This window comes from Heptranchias perlo, chromosome X, assembly GCF_035084215.1.
Source record: "Heptranchias perlo isolate sHepPer1 chromosome X, sHepPer1.hap1, whole genome shotgun sequence".
In the NCBI taxonomy this organism is placed as follows: domain Eukaryota; kingdom Metazoa; phylum Chordata; class Chondrichthyes; order Hexanchiformes; family Hexanchidae; genus Heptranchias; species Heptranchias perlo.
Window position 1 is genome coordinate 3,732,790 of NC_090370.1, and position 14,357 is coordinate 3,747,146.

A 14,357-nucleotide genomic window follows, 5' to 3' on the forward strand; every position below is an offset into this window, starting at 1 on the left:
TCTGCCAATGTTGCTCTTGGCTACCCAGAAGGTGCAGAAGAGCTCCTTTAACTGAGTGTGATTACTTATGGTAACAGTGAGACAAGAGACCTCAGGGTCAATGCACTGTTCCAAGACTGATTCACAGTTGATTGCCACCTTAAGCATGCCCCAGAGAGACCATCACTACCTACAGCTCACTTTGTTTTGTCTCCCACCCTCTGTTCCCACTGTCCCTGTCTAAATTTTCTTGTGTACCCTCCCAATTGCATTGACTCACTTACTTGGGTACACTCCCTTCTGGTAACTTGTCCACATGGCTATTTTTGTCACTGCTTACACATGCATAAGTGTTAAAGATAGTCTTACTATAGAGGAATCATCCATGGAAGATCCAGCATTACATGTACACTTCCAGCAGGGGTCACTGGATCTGTAGTAGAAACCCCAACTAGTTTCCCCCCTCCCCCTTTAACCCAAGGGTACTGTGGCTAGTAGTAGCACTACAGCAGCTCCAACAGATCAATTCACTCAGCATAGAGCAGGGACCAAACCTGGAACCTTCATAATTCAGATGACTCAAATGCTGACCTTGCCTGAGCCATTTGGGGGGTGGGTGGAAAGAGACCTCGGAGAACTGTTCAGGAAGAAGTTTTGCACACCACTAATAGTGGCTACCTCAGTTTTCTTAGTTACATGCGGTTTAAAGGCCATCTTTCTGTTCTTTTTGGTCACTAATGACCCTTACTTTGTAAAGTGCAAACGGCCATACATGACATTTGCAGTTTCATTGGATATCCCAGTATGTCCATACATATGGACCATAAACTGTAGAAGAGACATACTAGACTGGAACAGCCAAAGAACGGAGGGGAAGGGAGGCAAGGGTCCGTTCCAACAAAGGCAAAACACAGTTCTATCCGAAAACCTAAAGACAATGGGCAGGCATCTCCAATATCTCGGTTGTCTTAGTAGCTTACTTGTGTTTAGAGGTGCATCAGAAATGAAGGAATTTAGCAACCAAAAGGAATACTTTGCCATAGGGAGTAGCTATGGCCAAGACCATTGCATCTTTTAAAAGGGAAAACATTGGGAATACCAACGCCATCATCTTTGGCCCCTGCCATAAACTCCATATCCTTACCACAAACTTTGCACCCTCAATGATTCCATCCCCCTCTCCGAACACTGTTCCAGGCTGAACCAGACAGTTCACAACCTCAGCATAGTCTTTGACCCAGGGTTCTGATCCCCACATCCTCTCCATCACAAAGACCGGCTACTTCTACCTCCATAACATCCAAGGTACGCACCCAATGCCTCAAAATTTAAAATTCTCATCCTCGTGTCTCAATCCAATCATGGCCTTGCTCCTTCCCATCTTTGGAACCATCCTCCTGCCCTACACCCCCACCCCTTGAACTCCCCCGTTTTTCAAATTCTGGCCTCCTGCATTTCTTTCTCCCTTCACTCAACCATTGGCAGCTGTGCCTTAAGCCATCTAGGCCCTACACCCTTCTACCTCTTCACCTCAGTCTCAAGGTCTTCCTTCAAACCTACCTCTTTGACCAAGTTTTTGGTCACCCCTCCCAATATCTTTCTTTGGCTCGGTATCCATTTGTCTGATTACATCTCTGAAATGATTTGGGACGTTTCTTTACATGAAAAGCGCTATATATAAATACAAGTTATTGTTGGAAAAAAAGATTACAGCAGAGAAAGATACTGGGCTATGGGGAGATATTGGGGCAGTGGAATTAGTTTAGGATTGCTCCAGCAAAGAGCAGGGACAGGCACGATGGGCCAAATGGTCTCCTTCCCATTCTACGTAATAAATAAATTGCAAAGTACTAAACTAAAAGCAAATCAGTCTATTTGGTAAAGCTTAGGGTCAGGGTCTGTATTGTCAAAACATTACCCAAGGAAACAGAAAATCCCCACTGAACTGTAAGCAGAGACAATAGACATTTTAAATTCCATGGTATGAAAAGGGCTTTTGGAAATTATTTCAAAAGCTGCATGACCTTCTGAAGACCTCCAGCTTTCAATTTATTATAATTTTCCTCTGTATAGAACTTTTTGTTCTTTCTTCTTGCTCCCCCTTAAAAGATATAGCTTCAAATTCTTCCAGTTCTGACAAAAGCTCATCGACCTGAAAGGTTTACTGTTTCTCTCTCCACAGATGCTGCCTGACTTGCTGAGTATTTCCAGCATTTTCTATTTTTATTTCAGATTTCCTGCATCCACAGTATTTTGCTTTTGATACAGCTACAATACAATGACTTCTTGATCAAACCAGAGAGTCACATCAACAGACTCTACATGAATAATCTACAATACACAAAATGAGTCATTCTGCCAGTTCTACCATTGATGATTGCTACTAAAGAGATTTACAGAAAAGACTTCAAAATAAAACCATTGCTATATTTTTCCATTTTATGAAGAGAGCCACGGTCAATAAAATAACTATATGTAGGAGTCAAGATTAATTTTTATTGGTCTTTGGACAAAGCATTTAAAACTATCTTTTATTCATTCAATTTACCATTTGTAGCACCGGCAGCCCATCTATTTCTGCATCGCCTCAAAAAAGTCCTGGAACTTTTAGTGTAACTAAGACACTGCAATGTACAAAGGACCAATGCTAGCTTAACTGTTATGACAACCTGTGCAGATATACAGCTATAAGAAAGAACATAAGAAATAGGAGCAGGAGAAGGCCATATAGCCCCTCGAGCCTGTTCTGCCATTCAATAAGATCATGGCTGATCTTCAACCTCAACTCTACTTTCCTGCCCGATCCCCATATCCCTTCATTCCCCTAGAGTCCAAAAATCTCTGTCTGTCTCAACCTTGAACATATTCAACGACTCAGCATCCACAGTCCTCTGGGGTAGAGAATCCCAAAGATTCACAACCCTCTGAAGAAATTCCTCCCCATCTCAGTTTTAAATGGCCGACCCCTAGTTCAAGACTCTCCAGCCATGGGCAACAACCTCAGCATCTACCCTGTCAAGCCCCCTCAGAATCTTGTATGTTTCAATCACCTCTCATTCTTCTAAACTCCAGAAAGTATAGTCCCATTCTACTCAATCTTGTCAGTGGTGTTCTGCCAAGTCAGAGGTCAGGGGACCAACGCCTCCTAAAATAAATGTAAAATCCAATGATAAATTTCACAGGGTCTCCTGACTTTGCACAACCCATGAAAACGGAGTCCTATCAATGTTTTTTTTTCAGATCATCATTCTCCACCACTCGATGCCTGTCTGCAGGAGTTCATTACCACACAGTAAATATACTGGCAAATTATTTCAACCATTGACTTTCCAACAAGATCACAGGCAAATACAAATGAACATCATCCTAGCTCATGCATCTAGAAAAAAGATCTACATTCTCCAACACCCCTCATCATAGCATCCAACTGTTTCTTAAACAACTTGTTTTTACTCCCACTACCACACCCAGAACTTCATTCCATGTGTTGATCACTCTTTTGGTGAAAAGTTTTCTAATAGCAGTCCTATATTTGCCTTTTACTAGTCTGAACCTGTACCCACTTGTTCTTTCATTGTTTTACTTGAAGTAGTGTACCTTTTCTATATCGTTTGGTGCTTCGTAGTGACTGCACATATTACATGTCCGACCCACTAAAGTCCCTAGATCCCTTCAACTACACCAGTCACACAGTACTAATGTCACCCTATTTTTTTTTGCCTTTATGCATAATGATTTGCCCATTCATTGGAGGTTGTTCACTGCCTCTTCTGCTTCAACTGCGCACCCCTCTCCATCCCAGTCTGCAAATTTGGCCAGTATGCATTAAGCTTCTAAATCCAAATTCAGAAAATAAATCAGAAGTCCCAACACCAATACCTGGGGCATCCCAATGAGCACATTCCCTCCACCCTGACATAACTCCTCTAGCACATATTCCTGCTTCCTACCCTTCAGCCAGTTCCAGGTTTTACCTAGAGTTCCCCACCACTAAGCTTAGCAGCAGCCTTTCTTATAAAACACTCAAATAAAGCAAATGTTCTCTGGATCCCACATTAAATTTAAATTTGGGATAATGCCCAGCTGTCAGGGCACAAAAGGTCCCATACATCACAATAATGGAAGCAAGGCATTACTCAACCTGTACTTTTTTTAAAAAAGAATAACCTTATCAATTTGCAGGATCAGTTACTAGAGCTATACTGAAGTCTCTCATTTTATCATATTTATGTGGCCATTAAGAAATCAATTTCAGGCACCATTAATCTTTGCATTATATCGTAGAAACTCACCTGGAAGACTAGAAATTTGTCCCTCTTTGGAACCAGGAATTGGGGGGGTTCTTATACATCCTAGCAAAGCAGTTCATCTCAAAAGATAAACCCAGTAGCATATATTAGTGCATACCAGTCAGCTTTTTACTCTGCATTTCAAAAGTTGCTTTGTGTGGCTGATGGCACCTTATGCAGTTCAGTTATTTGTGTTACTGCAGTTACAGTGAGAATATCATTGTGTTACTACCAGTAGGGTTTCATTATTTATCAGATATTATTGCATTTTCTTTTTGTGTCAGCTTAGTGCAGTACTGTTACCTCAGATTCAGAAAGTTGTGGGCTCAAGCCCCACTACAGATTATGCATATAATCTAGGCTGACACTTCAGTGCAGTACTGAGGGAGTGTTGCCGGAGGTGCCATCCTTTAGACAACATGTCAAACCAAAGCATAGTCTGCCTGCTCGAGTGGGTGTAAAAGATCACCTGGCACCATTTGAAGAGGAGCAGAGACCATTCCTGGTATCCCTCAATTAACTCCACAAAAGAAACAAAAGATTTTCTAGTCATTGACTGAGCAGAAATTTGGCTGCTGCATTTGTCTACATAACAGTGACTGCACTTCAAAAGTAATCCATTGGTTGTGAAGAATTTTTGAGACATCCCAAGGATGTGATAAGGTGCTACATAAATGCAAGTTCTTTCTTTCCATTAGTCGATCCCTCTATTGTCACACCGCTTGTCCAGTACTGGATGGGCAAAAATTTCCTCCAACTAAATATTGGGAAGATCGAAGCCATTGTCTTTGGTCCCGGCCGCAAACTCGTTCCCTTGCCACCGACTCCATCCTTCTCCCTGGCCACTATCTGAAGCTGAACCAGACCATTCGCAACCTTGGCGTCCTATTTGACCCAGAGATGAGCTTCCGACCACAAATCCACTCCATCACCAAGACCGCCTACTTCCACCTCTAACATCGCCCGTCTCCACCCGTCTCAGCTCATCTGCTGCTGAAACACTCGCCCATGCCTTTGTTACCTGCAGACTGGACTATTCAATGCTCTCCTGGCTGGCCTCCCATCTACCACCCTCCATAAACTTGAACTCATCCAAAACTCTGCTGCCCGTATCTTAACTCGCACCAAGTCCCATTCACCCATCACCCCTGTGCTTGCTGACCTAAGTTGGCTCCCGGTCCGGGAATGGCTCGATTTTAAAATTCTCATCCTTATTTTCAAACCACAGACCCTGGCAATCTGGCCCACAAAGCCCAGGCATCTCTGTCCTCTTCTCACTTATATTTCTTACCCATTGGCTTGGCCCATTTGAATTTCATGGACCTAGAAATTTTGAAAGCGCTTAAGGTTGTTGCCTGTTGGATAAATCCTAAATCAGAACACCAGGATCAATTGTTCACAGCTTGAGATATATGTAAAAAAAGGACAAACTTTTGAGAGGGCTCCATGGTATGCCACTAACACAAATCAAACTTTTCACTCCTACACTGAGATCTCCTACGATGTTATGTTATAAGACAGGAATGTCTTATAACGTAACACACAACGTATTGTTCCACTGCTCAGGGTGGAGCTGGGTTTTATATGGCTCGCCTCTTTAAAGTCACAAAGTCTAGTTGCTATAAATGAGCTCAATTAAAGGCTAATTGCAGTTACTAAGAAGTTTTAGCTGCATAAATCCCCAGCTCTTCTCCTGGAGGAGAGGCTAGTATCAAGGTCACAAGAAACCAGTAGGAAATGACTTTTTTTTTTTTAAGATGTTATGTCCTCATTGATATTTGTTCAGTTGTGACTTGTAGCTGTTTTGTGAATGATATTTGAGTCAATCAGGTACAAGTGCAACACAATGACCATACTAGACACAAATCTTTATGTATATAGACAGATTTAAGGAAGGAAAATAAAGCAGAGGACGTCGATAACATTTGGGAAGCCAGAGAGAAACTTCGACCGAGGAATCGCCATTTAATATTAAAATTTACTTCAACCCTGACCAGTCAAATTCCACCAAGGATATTCTGTTGGTCCTAACAGAACTGAAGCAATCATGTTTGATCAATGTAAGCCTACTTTTCAGTCAAAAATCTGATGGAGACTACAGGTGCAAGAAACAGAGCAGGAAGTCACCTCAGCTACTGGGAGCCAGGTCAAGAGGGTGATTGGTTAGAGCAGTGACCTGTCCCCAGGCCTCTGCCACTCAGTCAGGGAGTTGGGGTGTGGCACGGGAAAGAGGGGAAAACAAAGTTCTGGATATATTATATATATTTTTTTTGTAGCAAAAACCAGTGCTGATGACTCAGGCACTCACCTTTGTAATTGATGTAAAGACTTTTTCTAGAATAGCATTGGGCTGAGCTCTGCGTGGTCCATTTGCTTGAATTCTAAGGCTCAAGGCACATGGTTTGGCAATAAACCTGTTTAAAAAAAACACTTTAGTTTCACTCAAAGCTATTTCAATTTTGGACATAATTTAAATCTACAAGTTGTAGGAGGAATAAAATGTTGGCTGGGAAATAGGAAGGAAAACAAAACTGACACAGCTCCCAATTCTGATCGCTCTGCAATGATCTTCACTGGAAAGTGCAAACACTTGAACATTCAATGAAAACAGGATTGGGCTTGGTTGCAATTTCTCCCCCCACTCTTTCTCTTCTCCACCCTCCCCACAGTCAAACAGCCTTCCAGCAGTCACCATCTAGGCTCAAATATGAAGAAGTTACTTGGATAAGGTAAGAGGGAGGGAGTTCAAAAACCAGTGTTCCCCGATCATAACCAGACTTTTCCTGCAGACCAACGACGTTTCCTCAGCAGTCTTTCTGTGTCCCCAAATAGTATACAAAAAGAACAGCAATAGGAACACAAATTCATATTTTACTAAATACTGCAGAAATAATCACCTGGCTGAAACTGCCAAGATTCCAATTCTCAATTGCTGTCCAGTGACCCCCGTGTTAATGCCACTTACTATCTTTAGGAGGCGGGGAGAAAACTGGTAGAGAGGCGATTAACCCCTGCTGGGGTTCAGTCCCATGGGTGCCAGTCACCCTCCAGTGGTTTGCCTAAAGAGCCATTCACGTGTTGGTGTAGGCAATGAGTGGTGGCAGGCTATTCAACTCTGGAGTGCACCATAGGTCAGTATGATCCTCTCTTCACCTGACATCCACACTTGCACTTTCCAACATGGGTCACTGGATAGTGATCAGGAGTGGGGGCCATGACTGATTTTCCCCTCCCTCACCCAGGGGGAATGCCCCACTATACCCAGCATGTGTCAGTAAACTCTGCACACAATGGGAATCAAACCTAGCAGCTTCTAATTTGCTTGGTTCAGCGACATACTGGCTTTCCCTCCCCAAACCTCTCCCTCCTACTTTAAGACGCTCCTTAAACCTACCTCTTTGACCTGAGCTTTTGGTCATCTTTCCTAATAGCTCATGTGGCTCGGTGTCAAATTTTGTTTGATATTCGCTCCTGTGAAGCGCCTTTGGGATGTTTTACTATGTTAAAGGCACTATATAAATGCAGGTTGTTGTTGACCAATTGAAGCTGGGAAGCTTTGTTAATTCTGCATGCTTAGTAAAATTGTGTTTTTAAAAAAAGTATTCAATACAACTGAATCCAAAGCATAAACCACGCTACCAGAGAGTGCTACCATCTCCACAATAACTACTGCGTTATACAGAGGAGTGTGCAACTGGTGACAGTTATGTCATTGCAACAATTGCTTTAAGTTTTTTTTTGTTTCAGTAATAGGACATTAGGTTATAGAAGTTCCTTAGCAGTGGCCAACGCAGCCACAGAGGTTTTGGAGCAGGGTGTTCCAACAATTTCAGGTCTGAACCTTTGACAGCACAGCATTGTTTTGCAGTGATCTTTTCAACAGAGCCACATTTGAGAGGAGTTCAGTCATCAGATTGAAGCTGCTGTATGCAAAAACTGCAGCAATCTCTTCATATCCAGAAGTCTAGGAATCACAGCTTGAATGCACTGAGTGGATGCTGTTGCTATTGGTAACAGCAACAATAAAGGCATTTTTACATTACATGAGTGCACCCAAGGAAGGCCTGGTCTCCCTACATTGGCTACACTCCATAATCCAACCTGGCACCTTTACATAGAATTTACAGCACAAACAGGCCAGCCAACTCGTCTATGCCAGTGTTTATGCTCCACACGAGCCTCCTCCCACTTCTCCATCTAACCCTATCGGCATAAACTTATATTCCTTTCTCCCTCATGTATTTATCGAGCTTCCCCGTAAATGCATCTATGCTATTCGCCTCAACCACTGCTTGTAACAGCGAGTTTCACATTCTCACCACTCTGAGTAACGAAGTTTCTCTTGAATTCCTTATCAGATTTATTAGTGACTATCTTATATTTGTGACCCCTAGTTTGAACTTGCCCACAACTTCATTCCAACACGGTAGACCCAACAAGCTGCTGATGCATTAACCATTTTAATTTGGATTCCCGAAGACAAGCATCCGTGAGCTGGCTCCTGCATTTATACTTTCCTTATCCCAGTGGCAGAACTGGACCATTTTTTGTGTGTTTACAAATCTGCCACCAGGATAAGGGAGTGGCATAAAAAGCCAGGAACAAACTCACAGATCCTGCTTCCCAGAATCCAAATCAAAATAACCCCAACATAAAAGCAGCTTCCAACATGGGTCTAAAGGTTCTGTCCTTGAGAAACAGGAGTTCGTTTTAGTAATACAAACATGGAGAGCAGGCCCTGTGTATTTGCTTTCTATGGGGCTATGTATAAAAAGAACATAGCATGGCAATGGAACCTGGGTCTCCAGTCCAGAGATACAAGTGGAAGAGCACCAAAGGCCCATCACTCTCCCAAAACTGGACAAAGTTCAAGCCTGAAGGTAAAAAGTACTTTAAGGCTGATCTCAACTGTTCAAATTGACTCCTCACTTCTTATATTCCCTCCAAGCACAGGCTTTTTCTTTAAAGTGAATTTAAAAAAATTAGTTTTCCATAATACAATCACAAAGTGTTACAACACAGAACAGTCCCATCAACTCTATGCCTGCGTTTTTCTTCTACAAGCCACCTAGTCTAATCCCAACCCTCCAACTCACTCCCCATACCCCTTAACACTGTCTGCTCCTCATAATTCAAAGTTGTTTTTTTTGTACTACAAAATGTGAATTTCCTAATAGCAAAGAGGGAATATAGTGCTAAAAAAAATTGAATCAGATGAATTAAAAATAGATTGCATTCTTTCTCAGGCTATCCAGGTCCCTTTTAGAAGAATTTATGGATTTAGCTTGAACAATGGGTTGCAGCAGAGAATCCCTCTGTGTAAAGATATTTTTCTAATCTCCCCTTCAACACTTTTTGTTAACATCTTAAACTTGTGCCCTCTTCCTAATTTTGTTCAAACCAGTGGTGATGCCGCAAAACAACCAATTCCTCTATTACTATCTCATCGACTGGTAGAACAAACGATCACTGTTTACCCTATTATAACCTGCCATAATCAGGTCACCACTCAAACTTCTCAGCTCGTGAAAAAAATCCCTAACTTCTCAAGTCTCTCTTCATATCTATGACCCGTCATCCTTGGTAACATCCTAGTGAATCTATGCTGCACCTACTCCATTGCTTTTACATCCTTCCTATAATGGGGTGTCCAAAACTACACACAATACTCCAACTGCAGCCTGACTCAGGTCTTTTACAAGTTCAACATCATCTCCTTTCTTTCATTTTCTATACCTCTGGCTACAAATCCAGGAGATTCTGTTTGCCTTTTTATGGCCTTATCTACTGCTGCCACCCTTAATAACCTGTGTATCTTGCACATCAGGGTCCCTCTGCTCCTCTATTCCATTTAACATTCATTAGCAAGACTTGTGCATTAGAAGCAGGAAAAGTTGCAGAGCTGTTTCAAAACAAGTGTGGTGACTCCTGCTGCAACATGTGCATGTCAAGCGAGGACAAGATCAGACACAACGATACCATTCCAGTGGAACAGCTACTTCGGTGAGGTATTATCTCAGCAATGGGTCAGAGGAAAAACAAGAAAAAAAAGTTAAGCAAAATTCTTTAAAAACAGCTGTCTAAACAATATAGAAATTGCTGGGATAAGGCAATGTCAGAACCCGAAGAACAATTTCCCATAGGAAAAGCACAGGTTCACACACGTTACATAATGCTGGATTACCAAAGTTACAAAAGCCAGTTGCAGTTGTGTGATAAAATCTTCTTGGCAGGGTTGAGCTGCTGGAGGGCAAGTCTCAGCTCCACAGGAGGATTTGTGTGGGGATCTTTCTGGTTACAAGCTGTTCTCCAAAAGTCACTGCACTTCAATAAATCAGCTTGTTGTACAGCAAATGTCAAGATTATAGGATGCACTACTATACAAGCCTCTCCCCTATACTTAGGGTATTAAAAACAGGTGTGAAAGTGGAACACAGCTTTTAGGGCAATTAACCTTATTACAGTCTATTCCAATTAAGATGATAACTTAAAAATTAAGTTTCCTATTTACACACATTGAAATTTTACAGTACATATAATTTTGTAGTCCATAGCATTTGCAATTATGACAAATGTTAATGTTTGGAGAACCACAAACTAGCCAATATTAACAAAGCACTGTCCATAGCTAGCTATACCCAGCCACCCTTACATATGTACTTGTGGTGCGGGGTTGGTTTGATTTTTGTTGCTCTAATTGCGTTCTTTGGGGTATTTACAAGTTTGATAATGGGCTAGAATTTGCTGTCAGTGACGGCGAGGCTGATGGCAGTCGCCGCTATTTATGTGCAAATGGTACAGCAACTTCAGCCAAGGAGCAGACGTGCGGTTAAAATGTGAATATCCAAAGGTTGTTGTCAAAGTTGCGCCACTTCGCCATTAGCTTCGCGAAAACAGCATCTCGCTGTCTGGCTCACCAATGACATGCATTGAATGTCGTGAAGTTACTGTATTAGCGCAATAGATACAAACTAAACTCGGCACAGAGAGGTCAGTCTTGTCCATTTCAGTCTAAGTACCCTTTTAACAATGTGATAACAGTTAATTACTGCCAATCAACTTCACCAGCACTGAAACTATTACAAGTGTGGAGTCTCATTCCTTCAGCAGGACAAATGCAAATCACCATCTCATTTTGAATAAAAAGAGTCAATTTTTTTTTAATTCTCTCTCCCTAATCTTTCTTTCCTTCTCTTTCTGTACCTGATCTGACATTGAACTCACCCTCCTCTAATTCACCCTCCTCCTCAGTCCTTCCACTGTTTATATCCCAATCCTTAAATCTCATTGGTTAAGGAGATACCCAGTTGCTTGCTCTGTTCACTCAGGTCCCAGATGCCCCGTTTCCCTCACTGCGCTGTTATCAGCTCACACTTTCAGCAACTTTGTGGGCAAAAGTGTTCTGAGCTGAAGGGTGCAGGGGGCAAATCAAACTAACAGTGGACACCATTAGATGCCCTGCTACTGCAAAATCTGGGCCAATACACACACCATTAAAATATGGAGTGCATATCCCTTAACTTTCATTTTAAATTGTGGCTGTGAAGGGGGAAGAGAATGATGAAGGAATGCTCTCCTTTAAAAAGTTGTACACTTCACTATTTTAAATCAAAAGCAGCTTATTCAAATGGCAGAGCTCTGAAATGCACCAAGCCATACAAATCAGAAGGCTCCATGTCAACCCATGATTTGCGCTGACATAGCTGATCTCAGTAGGGGTGCAACAACTGATCAGGGCTCCCACTCCCATTGTGTCTTTCCTCCCCAGAATGAGCTGCAGCAATGGTACCTTTGGTGCCAGGGATATGCAGGGTTAACAAGCTGGCTTTCTCTGCAATAAGAGACAACCATTGGTATTTCAGATAAAAACTACAGCTGCCCTTTAAAATGGAATCTTGCAACAGTGTATTTTCCGACCATGCACTGAGATTTAATACAGGCACATTCGTGTTCGTATGGGATCGGCAGTCAAAAAATATACCCTTTAAAACATGGCAAAACATTTGCATCCCAATATCGTAATGAGATGGTGATTTGCATTTGTCCTGCTGATTACAAAGGGGGTAAAATTGTTTCACTGCTTCTGCTTTGCTCTCGCTAGTGTGCGCACAAGAAAAAGAAAATTAGATGCAACATAATATTTATAACTTCAATGTTCCTAAACCATGGTCAGGTCAGACTTATCCTGTGTAGACTATACAATTTCCCTAGATGGCAAATTTCTCTCCAAATACCACTTGCCCTTAATTTCCAACCAATGCCTAATTATCCTGGCAACTCAATTAATGCCTGTTGATAAAAGGAGCCTTTAAGAATCACTATTTTCTTCATTTAAAAGCAGGGGGAGGAAGAAGAACTGTCAAGAAATTACTGAACCAGACTGTGTAAAATGAGCAGGACACAGGGAGAGACCAGAATGGTGAAACACCCTGGGTTAGACTATTTACAGCAGTTAACTTAGCAGAACAGGCTCAAGGAGCTGAATGGTCTACTCCTGTTCATGCACACACGCACAGGTCATAGGTCAAGAGTCAGAATTTTAAAAAAATCATGCAGAGGAGGAAAAGGGGTCATTGGGAAATTGTTTTTTTTTTAAATTGCCTTTTTTTGAAAATATAAAAGTGGACTGACCAGTGGCAGAGGAAATTCAACGTGGATACAAGTATAGGGAAGAAAAAATGGACAGCATTCATACTCCATGAATGATGTAGAAATAGACAATGGTGAAGTTGAAAGAGATGTAGGGGTTTTAGTAGACTTGATGTTTAACATGCCCAATCACTGCAGAACAGCTAATAAAGCAAATAAAATGCTCAACTATATAGCTAAAAATAGTGCAATATAGATGAGAGGAGGTCGTGCTCAAACTGTACATAGCTCCAGTCAGAACGTCCCTTGGATTACTGTGCCCAGTTCTGATCAACGAGAAACAAAAGGAGACATTCAAGACATGGAGGTGGCGCCAGGAAAAGACAAATTTAATCCCTAGCATCAGAAGACGGGTTGAAGGATGAAAAGCCCAAGTTTCTCAAACAAGGCGACTAAGAAGGGATATCAGAGGTATTTGGATAATAAATAGAGCAGAGAAAGGTGATCCAGAACACTACTTCAAATTAAACTGTGACCGTAGGACAAGGTGAGCGCAGGTTCAAACTGGGAAAAAGGCAAATTTAGGACTGATATCAGGAAGTTCTTCAGAGTGAACAACATATGAAATGGACTTCCAGGTTGGGTAGGGAGGCAAAGCCTCTCACGGTGTTAAGCAATAAGATGCTACGGGAGATGTGTGTGTTTTGGGGGGAGGGGGGAAAAAAATGGTGGTGGACCTTAGGTCTTTCTGGATGACTGAGCCAAGAGTAGGCTGAAAGGCCTCTCATCTATATTTACCTTATGATCAGAAGACTAGCTTTAGTCTATCAAGATCATTAACTTAGCCATTGAGACTTCAAACCCTCAAGATTACTAGATCATTCAAGTTGAGAAGGGATACCTCATACAAGAACCCTGCGGGCAATCGGAAGCTACACCACTTTTGAAAGTATTGCTACACATATTGTGCAGTACAAACAGAACTCTCAGTTCCTTCCACACACAAGACACTAATAAAAGAACTCACTGTTATGAGGCAATCTGAGTTATGAAAATCAAATCTTTTAGAACCATAAGTGATAATGCTGGGATTCCACTGTGCATACTGTTTCTATGATGCTACAGTAAGTTCCTTACATCAATAAACAGCTCAACAGCATTCAGATTTCCAAATTACTAAAAATGAATAAAAAGTAATATTTGGCTGTTTTACACCTTTACAGTGTACACCAAACGTGAAATGGGTGAATGTAATTGACCCATTTCTCCAAAGATCACCCACCTCTATGACTAAAGATAACTTTATGGGGGTCATTTTCCCCAAGTACCCGCTGGCAGCAAGGAACCTCGCCAGTCACCAGCACACATCTGAAAATCACTACCGTGCTGCCCATGATTTCCCGATGTGTTGGCAGCAGGCAAGGTTCCCCAGCACCATCATGTACTCAGGGAAAATACCACATACAACTCAAACTGGTGTGAGTATAATTGGGTATTCTA

General features: G+C 41.9%; 1 protein-coding gene across 1 annotated transcript in view; it reads right to left on the reverse strand.

Annotated features, from left to right (window-relative positions):
• The window catches only part of cers5 (ceramide synthase 5), an 87,114-nt gene that overhangs the window by 57,086 nt on the left and 15,671 nt on the right, over nucleotides 1-14,357 (reverse strand). The window contains exon 2 of the mRNA XM_067976531.1: nucleotides 6,577-6,682. Coding sequence (XP_067832632.1) covers nucleotides 6,577-6,682 — 106 coding nt within the window. The remainder of the gene's footprint in view (nucleotides 1-6,576; nucleotides 6,683-14,357) is intronic.